We start from the raw sequence: 24616 nt of genomic DNA on the forward strand, positions 1-24616 counted from the left end.
CAGTCCTCTTGTCTGACAGCTAGCAAAAGAGTATTGAACAAAATGTTAACCTATTCTTTTAGAGAGCTTTGAAATGAGGCTAGCTCATCGTTTCAGTGACTAGATTTGTCTCAAAGATTCGCTTTATGAATTCTAAAGATCTTTTAGCATTCTTTAAGCTAAGCTAACCATTGCCTACCTGCACCTCAACAGCAATTCATTAATCTTCCCTTCTGATCACAAAAGCAAATAACTGCAAGTCCCTAAACGCCTGTTCTAAACTAGTACTACTGCTTAACAAAGTGTTGTTAGTGACAGCTGAGAGTGTACTCTGAGATTTTGCTCTGACAGCAAGTAATTGCAAATTCCACAATGAGATTGTGGCAAGTTTGTAACTGTCTATTGGGTTTTTTCCTTTTTTTCCCCCAGGTTCTCATTACACAGTCACAGAGAACAAAGAAAAGAAAAAAAAAAAACATGCACTTGGACTCCAATGAAAGCGTTCATTCTTTCTCTGGTCACCAGGCGTCCACTGACTGTGCCAGTTACTGGGTTTTCTAAAGAGGCGGCCTGGAACATGGCAGCCTTCTGTAGGGATGTTCTCTTTGCACCTTCTGGTATCAAACTTCAGTACACAACAAACTTCTGCAGGTTTTATAGAGCTGCCTCTGGAGAACTTCGAGTAAACGTATTTATGAACATGAGAGAATTTGAATGTGTCCTCAGGGCAAAGGGTGGTAATTAGCCTCATGGCACGGTCTTGCTGTCAGTCTAATGGCCTGCCTCTGTTTGAGTCAGCACAACATAAAATCTCCCTCACCAATTACTGCTGCACATCTGCGGAAGAAGCATAAAAATACAAAGAAACAACCAAACAGGCGCTTAGGATGCATACGGTACGATTCTACCTACGTGAGCGCAAACCTAAACAATCAAAGAGAGCATAAATAAAAAAAATCATATTCCTTGCATAGTAAATGGAGCAGATATGCAAACAACTCTTGTATAATTTATCAAGCAAGTTCAGAAGTGGTAAGTAGGTCTTATAACTTTTATTTCATTTCATAAAATAAAGAATACACCGTGGCCAGCAATGTGTTCATCTCCACTGGTCTTCACTGCATGCAAACATGTTTTAATTGTTCATTTTAGACCGATCAAAGGGCAATCAAGAGCACATAAGCTGATATTATGTAGTAATAATAATAATGATGGATTGCATTTATATAGCGCTTTTCAAGGCACCCAAAGCGCTTTACAATTCCACTATTCATTCACTCTCACGTTCACACACTGGTGGAGGCAAGCTGGGGCAGACTGACAGAAGCGAGGCTGCCATATCGCACCATCTGCCCCTCTGGCCAACACCAGTAGGCAGTAGGGTAAAGTGTCTTGCCCAACGACCAGGATAGAGAGCCGGGTGATCGAACCGGCGACCTTCCGGATACAGATATGCTTCCCAGTCCCCTGAGCCACTTAGTGAATTTAGTGCAGTAAAAATCAAGTGATGTTTGTCCTTCCTTTAAAGTGTCAGTAATATTAGAAGCAAAAATAATGTGGGACTCAAATAATAATAATGAACGCAAGTGCAAATATGATGTATTCTCAGCTTTTTAACTTTTGGCTTTTTTTCTTTTTTTGACATTAGAGATGATGATAGAGAAATTCTGGCCAGATACTAATGTTAAAAATAATGGGGAAAAAAAATCTAAATTTAAAGTCTGTTTTGCTTGTTTTCATTTATTTGTGCAAACAAAGAAATCATCAGTATTAAAGCCCTGCTGATGTTGAATTTTTAAGAGCATTGTTGGTGGCTTAAAAAGTATTATTCATTCATTTGTTGTTTCGACATATTGGCAGAGATTCTTTGTTCTCTCCCTCAGATACATGAAAATATGAAAAAAAATGTTCCTTCCAAAAAGGTGCTTTTCTAACAGGGAAGCTGCAGAGCGCCCTCTGGAGGACAAGCTATGCAACATCAGCACTTATAACACAGCTGAAGGGTGTTTCTTTCTTATCTTCTTTGCGTTTATAGTCCTATTTATCAGCTAATTATTATAAAATAACTGACTGGATTTTTAGTCTTGCAGCTCTTCACACTGTTTCTGAATACTTAACCCAGAACTGAACACAGAAATATCAGCCCTTTATGCTGGTAAATGCCAACTTATTTGCTGATGTCAGCCCATACAGTTTTGATGCCCTTATTTTGGACTCTTGACTAACTGACCAACTGTTGCATTGCACATTCAATAGTATGGCGCCATTATTCTGCATTGGTATTCATTTTTGCTTCTTATAACTGACTTGCGTAACAGTAAATAGTCATTACATAAAAATGATGACTCTGCAGTGTAAAATGTGACATGTATGTGAGTTTTCCTGCTATACGGAAAAAGTTATGAAATATTCAGCCTGCTGCCGATCTCCTGAGGGGCAACAGCGTGGCACAGTCCTCACATTGCTCTTTTGTCAAACACGCACACTCGAGAAAGAGCGCAGTAATTGCCTTGCATGGTGCAAATCTGTGTTATACTTTACCTTATGCAACAGCATCTACTTCAAATACAGTAGAAGCCTCAACCTCGGCCTGAAGTTCAGCTGTCACCATAGCAACACAGAGCTGCAGCAGCAGTTGCCCACTCACGCTCATCCATGAAATAAATAAATAAAATACACACACACGTGGATGAGGATGTGTACTCACACACACACACACACACACACACACACACACACACACACACACACACACACACACACACACACACACAAAGAGCCCAAACAGCTGTTTCAGAGCTGCTGGGGAAGATGATTATATTGTTATCCCTCAATGGATGTGAATTTAAACGAAACCCAGCCATTATTGTTAAAACACACACTCACTCCCTTCCTGATGGTTGACTGCAACACCAGCCCATTTGCATTGAAATTATATTCAGAGCAGGTGTATATATACTGTCAGGAAAAGTGCTGAGCTACCGCAGCATATACCCTCTTCTTCCACTTCTGTCTTGTGCTATCGCGCCAGATTAAGCATTCATTTAAGCACAATTCTATTCAAATCAACTCAAACACGGAGCTCAGATGATATAATCTTGATAAGCCAATGCTTGTACATTCTGTTCCAACAGCACATTGAAGGTGGGAAAAAAATGGGGAAAAAAAATGCTCAACAGATATAGACAACATTTCTGTCACCGCAGGTGCAGCAAACATTTGATTGATGCTGACAGTAGAATAAATCTGGCATTATTCTCTATTTTATCACTGTCAGCAGATATCCTGAAAAGACCCAACCTAACACTGTCTTAGTCCACCTGTCAATCATTTTCTCACTCCATCATCTGGTGTAATTTTAAGAATACTGGTTCTTATTGATAAATAGTAGAGACAAAAAAAATTGATTCATCCAAGACTTTATTGACAGTTTACCAGTTGTCATTTCTTGATTGAGCTGTGGTAGATGCGAACTAGAAATAGACTTATTTACTGGATTTGTGACTGGCTGGGTCAGACTCATATGTTAAGAGATTGTGAGCTGGTGTGTCTAAGGAAAGCGCAACAAAAGCATAGCCAGGTAGTCGTGCACTCACTAGCAGCGATAGACTAAGCTGTTACGATTAAAGTGAAAAAATACAAAAAGTTCACTGAAGTAAAACTGTGATAGAACGCGCAAAAATGCAACAACAAAACCAATGAGACACTTAAACACGGACAAGTTAAAGAAGCTAACAAAGGAAAAGCGGCTAAAGCGGAAAGTGCCATCCAGAGCTAGCAACAAGCCAGCAGCCTCGGTATCAGCAAAAGGTCAAAGCAGTGAGGAAGATTAGGAAGACAAATGAAAAAGAGAGAAAGGCTCGATGGGGTGTTTTCTGATAAAATTATAAAAATGATGGAAAATGATGTCTGTGCCTGACATTTGTTTTCTTCTATGAATCTGGCGCACCTACACTTGTTTTATAAGCAGCGTTGGGCAAGTTACTTTGAAAAAGTAATTAATTATAGTTACTAGTTACTTCTCCAAAAAAAGTAACTGAGTTATTAACTGAGTTACAATATTCTAAAAGTAATTCATTACTTGAAAAGTAACTATTGCATTACTTTAAAAAACGTTTAACCCTCTGGGGTCCAGGGTATAATTGGCCATTTTTAACTACTTTTGATTTTCCCTCTACATTTCACCTTTAAAAACTATTTACTTTGCCTTGTTTGGTATCATCCTTTTCAGCACAACCCCACGTGTCTAAATGTACAGTTATGGTTTCATTTTGACATACTGTATTAACACAATTGATCTAAAATCAGACAAAAAACATAAAATCAGACTAGAAAAAGTTATATTTATTTTACTGTAACAACCACAAACATGTTTAATGAATCATATTTCATAACTTTAAATGCAAATATAAATTGTCAATTTTAAAATCCTATGCTCAAGTTTTGCAAACAAAGTTATTTGCATCCATTTACCTTTTACCTTGATTTTTTAAATAACCATTACAGAACAATCAGCTGTTCTGCATTCAATATGATGCCACACAAACTATTTGTGCCACTCCAAAAAAATAATTTGTCCACTGTAAAGGAGAACATCACAGCCTGATACCTGCAGGTCTATCAACACAATTTAAAAACTGGTATCTATCACCTTGTTGCTTTGTCTTTAAGTGGTCATGTGATTGGCTTACCACGACTACTTTATTCTTCCTCAGTCAAACAGCAGCACTCATGCGATTGCTTTGTCCCCTTAGCTCCAGGTGTTGTGCTAGACAGTGATCGTGATTACCGTCCACGGGAGCGCGCACAGCTGCTTAAAGCTGTAGCGTCCAGATTACTTACGTAGTCAGCTACTTCCGTGCAACTGATATAAGATGCGGTAAGCTGAACACAGCTTCAACCGTCTGTTTGTTGAAAATAGTAACGGACCGCATTTTCTTGTTAGTAACTGTAACGGTGTTGTAACGATAGGAATAGTAATTAGTTGGGTTACTTGTTACTGAAAAAAGTAACGCCGTTACTTGTAACGCCGTTATTCCCATCACTGTTTATAAGGCAAAACATGTCAGGTAAAACTCATTTTCAGTCAAGTATTTATATCACTTTCCAGCTGTAGAACACTTTATTTTCAGCTGTTTAAGAGAGTAAAGATCCTGCAACGTACTGCAGTCTGCGGGAAAATTTTAAGTTTAACAATCTCTTTGAAGAAAAGCGGATTCCACGGGAAGAAAAACTAGTATGTTCAGGCAACAGAGAAAATCTTGAAGCACCCCATAAACTTGCTTTGGAGATACTTACAATTCACTTCAGTGTGTTTTTAATCTTAGATATAATTTAAATTTTGCACTCCTGGCAGACCAGAAAAGCTCAAAACTATGAACCAGAAGGGTTTGTAACACAAGTCATAGCACTTTCGCTTGCAGTGAGACGGTGCTTGAAAGTGATGTCAGATATTAACAAAGGGTCCTGATTTCATAACTTTGCTGCTATGATTGTGTTTTCTGTGTGTGCGTCTCTGTGTGCCGATCAATGCACTAATCCTGTTAGCAGTCCCGTTAGCCCAGATTGAACGGGCTTGATTAATGGATTAGATGACACACATACGGTTAACAGAGCCACACTTTCTCATAGCCATCGCTGCTCTGTGGCCTCTGTTCCCTGCTACATCTTGCCAGCTCCAGCTTTAGTCCAACAATTACATTTACAAATAATGTTAATTGTAAGTCTGACTATTTCTAGAAACCTTTCCATCTTTCTCTCTGTCATCAGAACTGAACGAAGTGTGATGTGGAAAGAGAAGAGTGTGTTTTTATTATTTTCTAGTGCTGGAAGGACGTCGTGTTGTTTGGGAGGATGAGAGAAAAAAGGCAACAAAGGTGTGCGATGCCATTAGAAATACCAGTGTGTTGACCAATGTGAAGAACACTTCTTTTTTTTTAACGACAACCATCATTCAATTTTGCCCCTCCTGTTTGAAATGATGACAGAAGGATACAGGCTGGAGTGACAGCGTGTGAGATGCACACCTGTCTACACACCAGCCGCTGTTAAGAGCTGTATCACCCACAGCTCATGCAGGTGATGACAGGCATGTCATATAAAGTTTTTTAGTGCACTCATTTGTGAAAGATGCAGTGTAACAAGGTCTGAAGCACAGTTTACACTTTCAGGTGTGAAAGCTGCCCTTAAAATATTTTAAGTAAAAAGAAAAAAAACCCCAGTGACCTCTTTTAAGCACAAACTGTGACAAAATGACATATTTGAAAAGAAACCAGTGACAATAAGTAGAAAGCGTCAGCGATCGTGGACATTCACAGCGACTGCTCTCATTCGGGACACTGGAGACAAAAAGGCTTTTCTGTGACTCTTACTGGAGGGGAGGTTGGAAGCTGGTTGGCTCAGTGGAGCATGAAACCCAGCGAGAGAACCAACAGTCCAGTCCCTGTCTGTGCTCAAGCTAGCATATAGTTTTAATGACAGAGCGGGAAGAGAGTAAAACTTCTTTTATCAGTCTCTTTGCTCCTTTTTAATCTACATTGACTTGGCTAACAATCCCTTTCACTGCCCTCCAATTCTTCACTCACTGCTCCCTTCACTTTCTGCCCATGGTCCCTTGACCCGAAATTACCTCTCATCATCTGCTCTTGTGTCTCGTTTCCTGCAGGCTTTGTCCTCATTTTCACTCCGCTGTCCCCTCGTTATTCAGACGACAGAGAAAAACACAAAGTCAGAGAGGATAACTACTGTGTCTCGGGCTAATAAAAGAGTTAATTGAACTCCTTCAGTTCAGCCATGGCAACTGCATTTGATTGGTCCATCTTGGTTTGTTATCGCGTATCGCGTGCATCTACCTTCTCCGAGCTCACTCATGTCAATATGACCGATCACCTGACCCCTGCAGACAGAGGTTGTGACCTTTGTGATATCCACAGACTTTTGCATGCCTCAGGGGTTGTCTCCTAATAGCACGATCGGGGGTTCGAGAATCCTGCATCGACTCCGTACAGATCAAAGAATCACTGGCCAAAGCTTACTTAAATTGCAGAGGTCAGAATACATTACAGGCTAAGTGAGCAGTAATATCGATCAGTAAAAGGCGCGTGCCTGTCTGAATGGCATCTTAGGGGATGAGTGCAGGACTGCAGCTAACACTGAAAACACAGAGGTCATATCTTTGTTGTTGGTGTACATCACAGATTTTTGCACATTATGTTTATTCTTTAAGTGCTGTTTCCAAATTTTTCTTAATATTTGGCAAACCTGTTGGCGATTTCCATAATGGCGTGGAGTCTGGATGAGAGAAAGGTGTTTAGCTGTCTGTCAGAACATACGCAGCATGTGTATTTAAGGCAACACAAGGCTTTGTGCCTAATTATTTCTTGCCTCGAAGCAGTTGCCAACATTTCTAAAGTCCTGGCTGCGAAGTGTGCATAATGGTTTGTGGAAGAAATATAAATTGAAGTTAAGAGTCATATAAACACCTGCCAAAGTGTAGATTATGCTTAAGTAGGTGGCTCCAAGAGCACATTTTGATGATGGCATCATTACAATTTTCAGACACACATACACTTGAAAACAATACCAGCCACCCTGTCGCCTCCTTGTAGCAATCAATACAGGTTGTGATAGAAAAGCATTGATGTAACGTAGATAATGTGCACAGCACTGAGTTTATGCAACAATGCTTTCCTCATTTTCTCTCCAATCATTGACATTTTTTTCTGACCCTGAATACTTAATCACAGCCAGCTGCCTTCCTCTCCCTTGTTCTCTCTTTGCTCCATCTCTCACTTAATGTGTTGTTTCGAGGTGGAGCTTTTCTGCAGGGATGATTAGTGTTGATTTGCCTGGAGCTCCAGGCCATTAAAACACACATGCGTAAAACAATCATGCCCAGGCTTAATGTAATCTAAATAAGCAAACAAATAAATGAATAAAAGGAAACATAGCACCACTTTTTTGGGGGGTGGGTGGGTGGGATGAAGCAGGGGAGGGAAACTGGAGACAACTGGTTGCCTAGCAACCAGTTACGAGTGATGTGTTGAAGTTGATGTCCAACCAAGACCAATAGGACATTTCAGTTCTTTTCAGTGCTGACAGAAGTGGCAGCCAATGAGAGGGGGCTGTTTAATAAGCCTGCCTACATGGAGACAGCTATATCTCCATTAATAGCATAAGAACTGTAACTATGACTGCAAGCACAGACTGAGTGTGTGAGTGTGTGCAAACAGAGCCAAATGCTGCAGGATCAAGGCTGAAACAAGATCTCTCAAATCTTGCTTCTGCAGGCACACTCGTACACGCACACACACCCTCATTCTTTACCACACACGGAGGCTCATGAATTGAATTCCCAATAAGATGGGAGAGGAAATGGTGGATGATATTTTTCTGGGTTAATAAATACTTCAAAGCCCCAAGATGGAAGCAATTTTCACACTGCAGAGAAGCACAAGCTCTCCTAAGGCACCAAGCTGTGCACATGACTGTGTGTATTTGTGAGTGTACAATATTGTCTAGGAGGGGAGGGGTTCAAAGAGTTTATAAACCTCTGTATTTTTTGCACACACACAGAGCATATATCTAGGTTACATTACAAAGAAACACAATGAAACAGCACTTAAAATATTAGATCTGGGTCTCATGTTTTAGGTATTTGCTAATATGGTTGTAAATATTACAATGGAAATTGGCAGTCCACGACTGCATAGGTATATTTCTTTGAAAGCACAAAGACAATATCTGTCAATTTTTAAGATGTATGATATTTTACTTTTATTTATTGTGAAGTTAGGACCCAAAATGGTAGACTTTGCCCAATCCTTCAATCCTGGGAACTCACGTGTCCAGATCTGGATTGATTCCAAAATCTAAGCTGGGCCAAGTTGTCATGCAAATCCAATCATAACTTTTTGAGAAAAAGGTGAACGCACAAACAGAACGCATCACATAGCTTCCTCTTAACTGCTTGTAAGACTTATTTTCCATTCTTCTATCAGGTTTCTGACATCAGTACTTTGCTGAGGTAGTGATTGTTTCTAACAGCTGCTTGTAGTCAGAGTCAGTGAAGCGTGAAACGTACAGTACGTGCACTTTTTGGGGCGGAGGGAGAAATAAGACAAGATAAGGTTAATAGGATGCTTGTAGCAGCCATATGTGCATCTGTGGGCTCTCTGCTGAGTGACAGCTTTGGATGGGACCCTGCTGTGTACTCTGTCCTGGTTCTCTGTGGCGGCTGGGAAAACTTTTAAAACAGTTGCTTTTCTTTGTTGTTGAATCTAAAGTTTTGTAAATTCGATTTTTTTTTTGTCCATTATAAAGTCATCGAGTATGCAAACAAGAACTGATGCATCAGCAACATCCCTTTAAGCTTTACATTCAACTTAATTTTATTCAGTTTTGCTTATATAGCATCAAATCACATCAACAGTTGCTTCAAGGCGCTTTATATTGTACGATAACAAATCTTCTATATGTGCATGTACAGACAGAACAGACAAAAGTGAGATGGTACGATCTTCTGTCTGCTTTGATGTCCCTCTTTTTAATGCATATATAGGGAGTATAAGTGTTAGCCATTTAAACTGCTGATGAATGCCTAAGGTTGGGATATAAACAGCTCATTTACGTAGAAAAATGGCGATCTTTAATGTGAGCCATTAAAATAAGATAAATAAACTTGGACAGAAGGGTGCGGTATATACCCATTAACGATCTGAATGGTCCACTAATGAAACGGCATAGAGTAATATGTCCTCTTGCAAAGCGTAGGAGCATAACTAAAGAGATATTAAGCATAAAAACATTTGTATCAGCATGTAAAAAGTCTTTGTCTGTGGAAAGCCTCTCGCAGCATCATTCATCACGCCGTGGTTTCTCTGAGCTGCATACTGATTAATGCCCGTCACTGACAGGGAATCTATTGCAATGAGTCGCTGTGGTGACGATTCGATGAACAGAAGGCGAGGCTGGGTTTTTGATGGATTGGCCGACGTCTGAGATAAACAGCATCAGGCAGACACTCCAACTCAATCTTTCTGTCCATCCAGGCTCCGGTTATCAAACAGCTGGGCGAAGAAAGAAATACTTTTAACTTTTCTTTCTTTCACGCCACATGCTGAGACCCGTCTCACTCTTTCCCAAAAAGGACCTAACCCATTATCCTGCACAGTCTTGTATTTTCATTTTTCTTTTATTTGTTTGCGTACGTACTTTTTGGAAAACAAGTTGGTACAGGCTAGAAAATATTAATTGGGCTGTTTGAGTTTTAGCTGTTAGTGGATTCAGGGCAGCTGAAGTTTAATTTAAGCCGGGGTAAAAATAAACAACTTAAAATAATGGCAATCACGGCTGGAACAATAACACTGGTTTAAAACAGATAAGGGTTTAAACGCTTTGATTAAAATAGCTGAAAACAGTCATCATCTGACAGCAAGCTTAGCCCCCCTGTTGCTAATCAATGTTTACAGTTTATCTCATACATGCTGATTATCGGTTGCGTATCACTCGCTGTGTAGTCAAGTCAGCTGTGCAAACCAACACGAAGCCTTACAGCATCTCTCTAAGCTACTACATTCCTTCTCAGTCTTGTCCCACATTTCACTTCTCCTACCATTTTTCTAGGAGTATGTTAGGTGAATGCAAATAAGGAGAGGACATTAAATTAGGGCAGCAACTGAACTGGAGTGTATTTAAACGTAGTGGCTGATCTGCTAGACGGCGGTTAGCGTGTTTTCTGACATTCTGACTTTTCAGTGACAGCTAGGTCCCCTCTCTGAATGATGCAAGCAAACAAAAGTCACACAAATTTCTCTCGTTGTGCAACTAAATGGCATAAATTCACCATTGTTGGCTGTATTTGCTAAACTTGTGGACAGAGACCCAGTGGCTCTTTAATGAAAGCACAATCAGAGCTTTAAGTACTACAACATGAGGTCAGACTCTTACTCTAGATGCACAAAAACACTCCAACACCTGCGCGCACGCACGCACAGTTACACAGCCTGTAAATTAGCCCAGTCAGCAGTGTTGATTGAGCGCCGTGGACTCATTTCTTGTGTTTAAATCATCTCTGAGCACAGAAAGCACGAAAGCTGCATTAAAAGAACAGCAAGCGAAGAATAAAAGTATTAGTGTTCATCTCTAAATCCCCCCCGCATGCTTTATAGCTCTCCTTTTGTCATCACCCTTTCCACATCCCGTCTCAAAGCAAGCTCACCTATTTCTCCACAGGACGTGACTCATTCCAAAGGTTGAGGAGTAATCTTGACTCCTGCTGTGATTTCTTTTCTCGCCCTCTTCTCTTGAGCTGTTTACTGTTGCTTTGTTGCTGACCAGCACAAGTGGTTTTCTTTTTTTCTTCTTCTCCCTTCTGCCTCTCTCCTTTCTTTATCCACGCTTTCCTCCTCGCCTCCTCAGCACCAGCTTTTGTCTCCCTTTCTCTCACTTTCTCTGCAGATTTCCAGCGCCCGAAAACTCCTCCTCCTTCTTCAGCTTGCGGCAGCCAGACTACATCTCCTACATGTCTCTGCCTGAGCTCTCTCTCTCTCTCTCTACACACTCTCTCTCCCGCTTTCTACCCAGTTTACATTCACCCTCCTCCTCCTCCTCTCTATCCCGTCACTATGGAGACACACTGAGCCTATACCAAGACAAGCTTGTGCTCGCAAGGAGTCTAAGTTTATGTGTTTGTGTGCTGCTTGAGTTGAAAGAGTTCAGCAGTGATGTAAATATTCAAAACAAAAATTACATTGTTAACAATAAAATGTGAGATAACTCCTGATCACAGGAGTATCTTTATCTTTTATATTTATCTATATCGCTTCTAATTATATAATAATTATATTTTCATAGGGTCTATTATGGACTGGTTTTGTGTTTAGCACAAAGCCTGGAAACGGCTAGAGTTAGCTTTACAGCAGAAATATACATTTTATGGCCTTTTTTGCCTCCTTTCCGCCTTTATAATAATGATGCTTAGGAATGTTTTATTAATATTATAAAATACTTTACAACACCCCCACTTTTTTAAAGCCTTGAACTTATGCTTCACTAGAAGCACAAGCAGATAAAATAAAATTCAAATAAAATTCTCATATTTCATTAGTGTATTGGGCTATTTCCCAGTAGACAGGCTTCGAGCCCCAGGACCCTGAACTGGGCAAGCAGAAGAAAATGGAGGGATTTATGCTAACCAAGCTAGCTAGTGTTAGCTTCCATTGCATTTTCTATAAATAAATAAATAGTCTATGGATTCCCTCTCTTTTCTGTGTTTATGTCAAGTTAAACTTGAAAAATGAGCATAATTGATTTTCCGCAAATGTAATGATATCAACATTATCACCTAAGAAAAACCAGGTGTCTAATAATTGTTCTTTTAGCTATTATTAGTTATAAAATATGTTGTTAAAGAGTCTGGAAAAGACTAGCCTCAAGTCCGAGCTGTAACAAATTCAGAATAGTTGCAGTTTGACACAAAACACCTTAAAGTCTTTAAAATGGATTTAAATATATCCACTTCTTTGTATATAAGATCTAAAGCAATTGTAAACCTATTATACTGACCTGAACTCCTACACAGTGAATGCAAATATTAATGCAAATATGGGAGTAGTAAAAAGAAAAGAAAGAAAAACGAGGAATCTCATTTCTAATTGATGCGAAAAAGTATTTTGTAGTTTGTGATCATCTCAGCCGGGACAGTTTGATACCAGTCCGACCTTTCTGATTGGTCAAACTTAATGCTATTAACTGGAACTTCAGAGCCCTCTCGCAACCAAAAATAAAGCTTTAGTCTCTGGCTGCAGTTCTAAACAAGTTTAGACATGTGACAGGAAGTAGCCTAGAGCACAGAAAATTCCCATTCATCTGATCATTATCAGTTTTGCAATTCTCCTTCGTGCCTCATTTTAGAGAAATCCCATCACTGAGGAGGCTTTCGTAATATTCAAATATCTACTATTTACCAAAGAATGAAACATTTAGAAATGACTCACCTTCTCTTATGTCTCTTAGGTCAGGACAACACTAGTCCATGTGGTTACTTTATATATTGAGCGGGTACATATGTTTATGTCCGTATTAAAGTGTCACATAAATGAAATCCAAGCTACAAAGCTTGACGTCATTCTAGCTATTTCTGTCTTTACAAGCGTCTACTTAGGTTATGCCCCGTGGATCACATAAATAGAGTGCTTGAATCCCTCACACTGGCATCTCCATTAGAAAACAGCAACAATGGTTGAGTCTTAAATCTGTAATTTGATTTTTTTTTTTAAAACCTTTAGACATTATTAAGCATTTTAAACTAATTTTAAAGGAATAGATCCCACGTGGTGACAAAATAGTCCCCTAAAGACCCAAGTAAGCAAAAAAATATGCAAACTTCAAGATCTCAATGCACAATTATCAAAACTGAAGTAATTCACAATTGTGATATTAATGTAACATCTAGCAAACATATGCTAACATAAGCTAACTTTTTCAGGTGTAGGGAAAGCATATATAAACAGTGTAAAACATGGACGTAGCTTCTAGCTCAGAAAAAGGAAGCCAATGCGAAAGTGCCTTGTAACGGCATTCTGTCTGTTCTATCTGTTAGTGTTGATACTTGTGTCCTTTCATATTTATATTTGCTTTGTTGTCCTTTGTACGTCTGCTGCTATGGCGACTCAGTTTCCCTCTGGGATTTATAAAGTTTCTTTGGTCGGCCATCAGATGGCAATAGCTGTGACTGCATGTGAATGGAAGTCTACGGAAAAAACAGCTTTCTCTCTTGACCTCTGTAAACACTTTCCTGCTCAGTGTATGAGCTCAGTCACTTGTTTTTGGTCAATAAAAAAAAGAATGTCTATTTACTGCACTACTGTTTAACCATTGGTATGCTTGTAGCTGTCTATTGTGAGCCATTTCATTTACTTATCAAACGCTGTATATGTGCTTTTGTACTGTCTATAGCCTCCTTGCACATGGCAGTCAGAGCTACATATAGTAGAAACTTGCTACTCACATTTATGACATATTTATGACATATTTCCAATTAGAAGTGTCATTTCAAGGTTTAAAGGGGTGTGATACTAGTAAAGCTAGTCAACTTAATGGTGTCACAAACCACAACACAGACGAGAAATTATTAGTAATGCGTGACTAAATTGAACCTGGGCTCTGTATAGATGAAACAAACACAACAAAATCAAGTAAACTCATCCCCGTTTTTACAAACAGATTTAACAAGTGAAGATGTAGTAGACCGGGATGTGCAGCGCTACAACAGATCTGCCAACCGCAGGTTCATGAGCCACCGAGGGGTCACACATATTCTCTCCTGACACCTCCTACACGATCTGCAGCACGGTGAGCGCTTTGACAGGAGGTTGTTTTTTTTAAAAGAAGAAGAAAAACTGCAGGAAAGTGATATCAGCAGTAAGCAGTGACGGTGAAGTACACTGCAGTCCTGAGGCAAATCTGCCCACACAAAAATTAACACCAGCTACTACTCACTCCCTTTTCACACATACTGTATCCCTGCACATTTCAGCACGCCGGACGCAAATACACATATGAAAAACAAATGTTCCTCACCGGGCGCAGGCATGAATTTTCGGTGCGAGAACTTGTGAATAGGCAAGATACCTAGAAGCATGTACTGTACGTGGCGCTCGCTTAATGCTTGCGTGTCTGTGTAGGTTCTAGTTTATGAAGTATACGATCCGGCGGTGTCTAACGAAGGCAGGAACCATCTGGTGTTGGGATGTGAGACAATCTGTCCATTTGGAGAGGTGACAAAGAAGGTGATAAGCACAGAATAACAACACACACACGAACTATTTAGAATAGTGTCAGGAAAAAAAAGCAATCCAGCACAGACACACACACACTCACATACACTCATGTATTTCATTTCATTTATACCAAGTGCACAGTCTCTATGGTAACTAGTAGCCATCTTCTACAAGCTGTAGAAGAAAAGCTGAACTCTCATGACTCTCCTCAATTTATCTTAGACCCTTCATGCAGTTCGCACACACTTAGTCACTTTAAGCTTTTCACAAAACATTCCTAGCATATTGGGTGTACACTTACTGAAATTGCACGTTGTAAAAACTGAGGAGAACGCAGGGACAAGTCCGGCCCTGTGGGTGAATCACACACACACACAGATATACGCCCACGCGCATACACCTACACGATATGAGCACACACTAACAGGCCTTCACATGCAAAGGACGAGTATGAAGAGGCAAAAGCTTTTCCTCCGCTGCTCTATTTTACAAGAGCAGATCATGATTATATACCACGAAATCATGAAAATCAGTCAGAGAGATGTTGCACTTACTTCCTGTATCTATTTAATACATAGGGTTGGTTTAGGTTAGCGGTAGTTAACCTGGATGTTAGGAGATAATAAACAAAATAAGTGCAATTAATATGTGTGTGTTTCCACTTGGTGCTGCTTTATACTCACAATTCAGCTTATTTTCCTAAAAGTGGAAACAATGTAGCTTTTACTGATTTACTGGAAGGTAAAACTGGAAACACATTACACATCTTCAGAGTATTAAAGTCAAAACAATCCAGCTGCTTATCATGCACATCATCTTAGTGGCCATGGGTGTGAGGGGAAGTTGACTCCTGGAAGTTAAACATTTATGTCCATTCGACTCAATAAACTGCAGTTCCTATATTTACCTTTAGGAGGTCTATAGAGAAAAAACTAAACTACGTTCTTCTCACACACTTAGCCTCATGTCAGGCTATAAAACACGAGAAACCTCTTGTGATTAGACTTAATGAGGTCATAAAAAGCCATATATATTGATGCTATAGTAATTAATCAGCAATTAATATGTAAGATGTTACTCTTTACCCGAGTAGAAGATTTTGTATATACTTCTTGAATTACTCTCATTATGTTATCTGTGTAATTTATTTTTTTAAAGAGGAAATACTTGAGATTTATAACTACGTTGGAATATGAACTTTCCTCTCTGAACCTGTGAGAGGCTGTGAGTACACATACTTTTGCCTAAAATGCTCAAAACACATCACAGTGATTATGATTAGAAGCTTCTATTTTAAGCTATTGTGGGTCTACTACTACTACTACTACTACTATTCGATTATTTTGCTACCCTCAATTTTAATCCGATTACTTGAAATCAACTTGAACATATCAGAATGGGAAGACGGTCCTTTCATACCCAGAAGACCTTAACGACTCAGCTTTCCATCCTCTGTGAACATCAATCAAACACATTTCCAGAACAATACACAGGTACGCTACACTTGTACACACTTGCAGCCGCCCTCCCTTGATATTAGGAGCCACTCATCCAGAAAACATTAAGGGAATCGTTCCTTAAGGACCAGAAACTATCTGCACTCCACCACCGTGAATGCGGCTTTCTAAAATGAAATCCATTTCTAATTGCTTCACTGTGGGCTCTCAGAGGACTCGCTTTAAATGAGAGCAATTTGGGGCCTTGACTCAGTTATTTTGTACTTTCTTTCACCTCCAGACGAGATCTGATTCAAGCGAGAGGCAGCAGCGCCACCGTGTGGATTCTTAAAGGATGTGCCTCTATGTCACTGCACTGCAGGGAAATGAAACAGGGGTATCAGAGTAGCCTGGTAAATCGGCAGGTAAAGCTGATGATTGTTATCAAACAGTCATTTTTACTTACACTTTCATGTTGCAGCACCTCCCGATAAAACAGCTCCCCCAGACTTTAACACAACAATCAAGACTTCTTTTCACATAATCTGATGAGCCTGAATGTATTGGTGTTCCAGCTGCACAGCTTCACTTTTTAAAGTTAAATTGGATCCATTTAAACAGGCTTTCTCACAGCCCGGAGAGCTAAGCAGAGTAAGGATGATCACAGTAAATTATTCTTGAGACAGCAGACAGATTTTACCAGGAGACTTGTGTTATTAAAAGGAGGCTGATAGAGTTATAAACTCTTCCCCTTATTGCATTCTCGAGTATCTGAAAAAGCCCTCAAAATCAGTTTGGCTTCTGGGGAGAAATTAAGGTTGCCAAGCGGCTTAAAACGGCAGATCTCCACAAATATTCAAAAACCTCTGGCCTCCCTCAATCAAAAACACACAAAATACTCTTCTGACATGAAGGAATCCAGGAAAACACGCATTTGGAAAGCTCTAACCACCAGTTTTTTTCCCCTCATATTGCTAAAAAAAATAATTGAACTGGTTCCATTAAGTATTTCATGAGTCAGTTTGGTGATACAAGGCGAAGCAATTTATCTTGAGTACGTTCTGTGGAATATGATTTGTTAAATTTGATCGGTGTAAGAAACTCCAATTATAAGCCACGTGTGATAACTTACTCTGTCAATTTTAATAATGAATTCCTCTAAATTTTTAATAGCAATTTCATATTTTAAAAATTTAAGTCTGATTTAATGAGTTTTCATTTCAGGTCTTTCAGACTTTTGGTTCTTTTGTTACTTCGCTTTTCAACGTCACAGCTAAGTGAAAATAACTAAGTGCATGTGGGGCCTACGTTAGCTTTATGTGTGCTTGTTGTCCTTTATGATGCAAGACTGACATGGTCTCTGTTCTTAATGCAGCTCCTGGATATTTAGTCTTCTTTCATATTACAAGAATTTTGTCCAATTTTAGCTTTTCTGTTTCCTGCTTGCGGACAGAAACGGGACCCGGTGTGGTCTTCTAGTGCTGTAGCTCGTCTGTTTCAATGTGTAATGAGTTCACAGATGTTTTTCTGCATACCTTGGTTGCAACCAGTGTTTGTGTGAGTTACAGTTTCCCTCCTATCGGCTCAAAGCACTCTGACCATTCACCCCTGACCTCTGCCCTCCGACATCAACAGTAATTTTTACTCAAGAGAACTGCCGCTCACTGCATATTTTCTCCTTTTCTAACAATTCCCTGTAAACCGTGCCATGTTTCAAGTCTCTTAAATCGCCTTTCTTCATCATGCTGATGCTTGCTTTGAACTTCAACAGCTCATCTTGACCATGTCTACATGCACTGAGTTGCTGCCATGTGATTGGATGGTTAGATATTTGTGTAAACGAGGAGTTGAACAGGTGTAGCTCATGAAGTGACCAGCGAGTGTATCTTGACAATGTTTTAAAAAACCATAAGGTTAGATATAAATTCATATGCAATTATATTTTTTAAATATTTAGTATTGGACAGTGTTATTATAACAGTATCTTTAACAAGCCCTCATCCTCTTTATTTAAGCAGTCCTAAGTAGTGCAGTGTGCAGCAGTCTCTAGCACCTGGGACCAACTTCAGGTTTAAGCCGGGGCCGTTGCCAAGGGCACAATGATGGGAGAATTAAACACTAACATACATGTAAACTAGCAATACCATTTTTGATGCCAGAAGAAACCTCTGGATCCCACAAGAAAGCAGAGCAAGAACACAGAGAACACACTAAATCCACCTAATCTTGTACCAGCTAACGGCGCTAAACACTGGAACATCATGCTATTGTTGTGTGGGAACAAAAGATGTGCGTTGCCCCATTGTTGTTTCATATCCTGCTCAAAAATATAATGAAAAGAGATGTGTATATTGTTGAAAGATTATCAGTCAAACACGACAGATCCATACACACTCCCAAGCTGGTTTGCTCCTATACTTCTTTAATTTGGTTTCTTTCTTTATTAGTTTCAGTCTGCATTATGTAGAAATGTGCCATTTGAATCTTTTTTTAACATCATTAGAAAATACTTGCTTTGATATGTTTGTGAAATTGCAAAACAGAAAGATATAATTTAGTTATATATGAATATTATAATAATAAAAGCAAGTCATGAAAGAATTGGATTATCCAGTAGCGCCACTGAGACTAAATCTAACAGTTAACTTGGACCAGGTGTGACTCCGAAGACTCAATCTACTCCGACGTTATAAACCCTGAATGCCACAGTTACTCTCTCTCTCTCTCTCTCACACACACACACACACACACACACACACCCACAACACACACACACACACACACACACACACACACACACACACACACACACACACACACACACACACTACTGCAGAGAGAAAGCTGCACCTGCTCTCTGTCTGCATTGTATTGTGCACGAATGAGGACCAGCAGGCTTAAAAGGTGTTTTGAAATACTCTGCTAATCCCACAACAGCAGGTATCCACATATGTGCCCAACTATACACACACACACACACACACACACACACACACACACACACACACACACACACACACACACAGGCCTATGCCCCCATCCACACGCACTTATATCCCACTTTAAAACACTTCAGCAACGCTTCACACTCCTCCCCCATCTCCATGGACACCACTGCATCTGTTGCCCACGGCAATTACCTGGTGATTACATGAAAGCAGTGTCCAGATTCGATTTTTAAAGATTCGTTCTTATCTCTCACTCACTCACTCACTCACTCTTTTCCCACTCCCTGTCATTCTCTTAAACCCATATCTCCTTCCCAGCATCACTTTATATTATTCTCCCACCACAATACATCATTCTCTACACCATCTCCGGACAAACACACACCTCTCTCAGGTGCAGAAGTGACCTCTCCAAGTCTCCAGAGACTACTTCAGTGACAGTGCGCTGCTGCAATGCTGTGCAGCAGACATACACATACACTCTCTCCCAGTCAGATGTACTCACAAGAGATCGATAAGAAACACTACATCCATGAGATAAGGCCAGCTTCACAGTCTCCCTGCAGACTGCGGACTAGGCAAGGGTAACACTTCATGTTATTGGACCCATGACTCCATTAAAATACTGCTAAGATTATTCCTTCATATCTATTTTAGTACAGGGAAAACATTTGATTCAAATACCTTGTGCTTAAAAGCAGATGTTTTCCACTATTCAATTCCATTTTATTTATACGGCGCCAAATCACAACAGTAGTCGCCTCAAGGCGCTTTATATTGCACAGTAGATCATACAGAGAAAAATCCAACAATCATATGAAACTACAGTAAATACTTCTTTTTGAACACGTTCAAATTTAAATTTGCAGTTTCCCCAGTCTTCATATATGCTGAGTTGTCCAGTAGCCTGCAGTTATCTTTAAAATATATGGATGTGGATGACGGGAACTCTGATCAAGGACAGACTACTGAGTAGGCCTAGACCAAGGTGCAAGAAGAGTAGGAACTGACAACCCTCACTCCAGCTGCAGTGATTGCCCTACCATGTTTCTTTGATTGCCACCCTCTTACACTAATGGTTTTCTATCTGCTTTTTTAATCCCTTATTTTCATTATAATACGACATCAAACTGCACAGCGACTGTGGATGTGAATTGATGTAAATTAGCCCCTTGGCTATATCTGACTCACACTTGTGTTTAAGTTCACAACAAAATGTATAAAGGAAAAAATACCTCCTGGCACACTACCTAGATGATACTGTCTTGTTTTGTTTTGTCCCCTAAAATATATGCAAACTATGTTACATCCAGTAAATGCAAATTATAAAATCAGACACCAACATGTACATTACACTACGGAGGCACACCATCTCTATCACCCAGCTCTATTCATTCTATTAAAGCTCCTGAGTTGAGTTAAATATCAGTTCATTCTAAACATTTACTATGAGATATAATAACAACAAAAGGAACTGATTATAAACATAAACAACTTGGTCCTTTCTTTACAGGTGGTCACATCGGATCATCTGCCTTCATCCACGGAAATTCAGGAACAGATGAGAAACAAAGTAACTGAGCTTTATATTAGCATATACAGCTGTGGGACTCCAGCGAACCAAAATTACCCCAAGAGTGCGACAATAGCTCATCCAAGAGGTCACAAAAGACCCCAGAACAACATCCGAAGAACTGCAGGCCTCCCTTGCCTCAGTTAAGCTCAGTGTTCATGACTCCACTATAGGAAAGAAACTGGGCAAAAATGTTCCAAGACAAAAACCACTGCTGAGCAAAAGGACCTTAAAAGGTTCGTCTCAGTTTTAAATGGAACCATGAATTCTGCCGTCTACTCAAACACTCTAACGCGAAATGTCGGGCCATCAGTTTGTGACCTTAAGCTGAAGCGCAAATGGGTTCTGCAGCAGGACAGATCCAAAACACACCAGCAAGTCCACCTCTGAATAGCTTAAGAAAAAAAAAGAAGACTTTGAAGTGGCCTAGTCAAAGTCCTGACTAAATCCGACTGAGATGCTGTGGCATGACCTTAAAAAGGTGGTTTATACTCGAAAACCCTTCATTGTGGCTGAATTACAACAATTCTGCAAAGATGAGTGGGCCAAAATTTCTCTTCACCGTTGTAAAAGACTCACGGCCAGTTATCACAAAAACTTAATTGCACTAACATTAATTTAGAAACTGCATGTTGTGTTTACTGGTCTTATCTTCGTCTAATATTTAAACTTGTTTGATCTGAAACATTTAAGTGTGACAAACATACAAAAAATACTATTGTATTCATTTTTAACCCTGTCCATCCTGGTCACTCCACATAAAACTCCCTCTTCAGCAACACTACTTTCAGCTCCACCTCCTGTCTTTTTGTCAGTGTCACTAGCTTCAAACCATACATCATTGCAAGTCTCACGCTTTACACTTACAAACCTTCCCTTTCACTCTTGCTGCTATCCTTCTGTCATAAATCACCGATGACAATCATACCCACCTACTTGACCCTCCCTGCAACCCTTCTTCACTCCCCTTATATAGAACATGAACTAAAACCCAAAATAAAGCATTGGGTAAGTTTTTATACTAAACTAGGGAAATCTCTTTATCCACAGTCATGTTGAATAAGTGAAGCATTGTCACCAAAGCACTATGATAGCAAAGTTGGGGATAGTACAGTCCAAAATAAAAGCAAGTTTCCTGAATCAAAGAAGCCCGGTGCAAACAGTGAAATGCAATCTGAGGTCTTATAGGGACATGCAGTACTTTTGGCTATACAGTGTACATGAGCACCCTCTAGTGGCTGCAAAATGTGCTGCACTGCAGTTTCAGTTAATTCAGAAAATCTATTGATGCTATACAGTATTCAAATTTACATGAACAGGTCTAAAATTAATATACATCCATGCATGTCATACATTGATTACAAATACATAAACATACAGGAATGTATTAACAGTTTAACTGTCTCACATATGCATCCAGACACACACACACACACACACACACACAGAAGTGCAGCATGTGGGCGGTATCCCCGGCGCTATAAAACATCTTGCATCCCACATGCTTATATAACTCCCTCTCCACCTCCTCCAGCTGATCACTCATCACTTTATCCTCCGCAGGGAAGGAAAAACACCCCTTCTCACTCTCTCTCATTGAAATCAGCCAGGCAGGCGCCCCCTGCAATCGAGCATGATTTCGTTACACTGCCAGCATCAAAGAAGCACATCACTCCAAAGAGATCGGCCTGCATTAAACTGCATCTCCGAGTGAAGATTTTATGTTGGTAAAAATTGAATCATAAACCTGGACTATCTGTGACAACACATAAACCCAAATGTCAAACCTTCTTATCGTTCCCCTTTACTAATATTTACAGAAAGAGAGAATTCAACATTCAGTAGCTCCTTGTTTTTTTTTTTGTTACTGCAGATATCGGACCAGAAATCTCTACACCGAAATGACGAAAGAAAAAGACAAAGCAATGTTATGATTTAACAGTAAAAAAAAATGCACCTCCCTCCAGTTTGTTTTCTCAGCACATATTGCACAGTAATGAGAAGAAATGCCTGATGGGCCTTCTTTACAGTATGGCCTCTGAATCAACTTCAGCCTTGTTCTCGAGTAAGAAGCCAAAGGGCTAACAGTAAGCCTGCATGGCTACTGAAGTTTGACTTTCCGGGGTTATAATATGTACACTCAATAGGAGATACAAACTCACTCTGTCACCAAGGTGAAAGATGAGGACAAGAACCAGCAAGCATCCAGTTCACAAAGCACCAGCTCAGTCAAATCTATAGATAAAAGAAGTTTGTGGCTCCCTTCTGCAGTAATCTGTATTAATTTTATGGCGCTGCTCTAGGACCTCCGCACCCTTCATAGAGCGTGCACAGCAAGCCACAAGTGGGAAGAATGTAAGCAACAATATCGGACACAGCATGTTAGGAATGGGGGAGGGAGGGGGTTTGCCAAGTGGCTTGCAGCAACTTTAGGCAGGTTAAAGGAGCCTGAATAGCAGCTGGAAAATTGGATGGGATGAGATCAACTTGTGGGATGGTGGTTGAGAATTAGATGGTGCTTTGCCTGAACCAATGCTATGCTATCTGACTAGATATCTGACTATTGACGGGGGTGTCTCGATGTGTGCTCAATCATCCAGGTAAGGAAATCCCAGAAATTGCAGCCTCTTGTTAGTCAGTGGTACTACTTTCGGCCACTATGTAAATGTATATAAGGCAGGTGAAACCTGCAGTGAGCTGAGACTGAAGAAGTCACTTGGAGTAGTGATGAAACTCTCACTGTGAAAACGTCCAGATGAACAGAATCAAGTTTCTGGAATTGGTTGAGGGAGTTTGACCTCAACCAATTCATACCTGTATTCATACCTGTCTTGTTTGAACATATTTTCATGGCTTCTGCCACAAATGTCTTTAGCGAAGAAAAAAAGAAAGAAAAAGCAATGAATTCAGAACTCTGCTACCTTGACCATTTGCCCGAAGTTTTAAGACGGGACTCAAATTTATGGTTAAAAAACAAAAACTCAGAGATTCCCTGAAACAGCTGAGCGCTGCTGTTTTTAGCAAATGTTCCTGGATTAAATGGTGAACTCACTGGGCACTGGGCACTATTTTCAGCTGCAAATTGATTTTTGTTGTTTTTCTGTGCTCTAGTGAGTATTTATGGCCACAGAAATGTAATGTGGAATTGACTCAAAGTGAACTGCAGAGCTCATTCTCTTGGGAAAAAGTAACATATCACCCAGTGGCTAAATTAGGTTTTGGCTTCCCATGTAATCCTTTGTGCTTTCATTAGATTTTATCTTTTAATATGGCTATTTTTAGCACTGTAGACTTACATTGATGAGCTCAATTTCCCAGATCTTTTTGACCAGCTCCATGGAAGTGTAACCATTGACAAGGAAAGATTTGGTGTAGTCCCCGAGCTCCAAAGACTCCAGCCACTCTGCCACTGATGTGGGGTTGTTGCCATCGTATCCGATAGGTCTCACCTTAAGTACACAGAGCAGAAAAAAGGGATTAAGGAAGAAGTTTGTCTTTGGAGCGCACTTTTTATTACTTTTCTGTAGTTCTGTTTGTTCTCGCTGCATGCTCTTGTACATAACAGGAGGCTGTGAGCACAGCGGATTATCTTTCTTCTCATTTTCCACATTTCAGACCTGGAGTTTTACTGCATAAAAACAGCTGCTATCTGAAGCAAGATCTGGTGCGAATGTTTACTGCCTACATACCTATTACTAATTTCCATTTTATTCCTGTGCCATGCTTTATTTTCAAGATGCATTCCATATTAAAGGCTTTCCTCAGTCGAAAGGAAACAGGTGAGGAAGCTAAACGAGTACAGGAAAAGGAAACACGAGCACAACTGTTGAGAAGGTTCGTAAAAAAAAACACCAAAAGCAGACTCACTGCTTGCACTGAGACACTTTGAGTGTAGCAGAT

At 39.9% G+C, this 24616-nt stretch overlaps 1 protein-coding gene across 5 annotated transcripts in view; it reads right to left on the minus strand.

Moving 5' to 3' along the window:
* Positions 1–24616, minus strand: part of anks1b (ankyrin repeat and sterile alpha motif domain containing 1B) — a 274655-nt gene that overhangs the window by 23707 nt on the left and 226332 nt on the right. For all 5 annotated transcript variants that reach the window (XM_005947551.2, XM_005947550.3, XM_014329283.2 and 2 more), the window contains one exon: positions 24013–24165. In XM_005947551.2, coding sequence (XP_005947613.1) covers positions 24013–24165 — 153 coding nt within the window. The remainder of the gene's footprint in view (positions 1–24012; positions 24166–24616) is intronic.

Source organism: Haplochromis burtoni, unplaced genomic scaffold, assembly GCF_018398535.1.
Source record: "Haplochromis burtoni strain Fernald_Lab_line unplaced genomic scaffold, NCSU_Asbu1 Contig_49, whole genome shotgun sequence".
NCBI lineage: Eukaryota > Metazoa > Chordata > Actinopteri > Cichliformes > Cichlidae > Haplochromis > Haplochromis burtoni.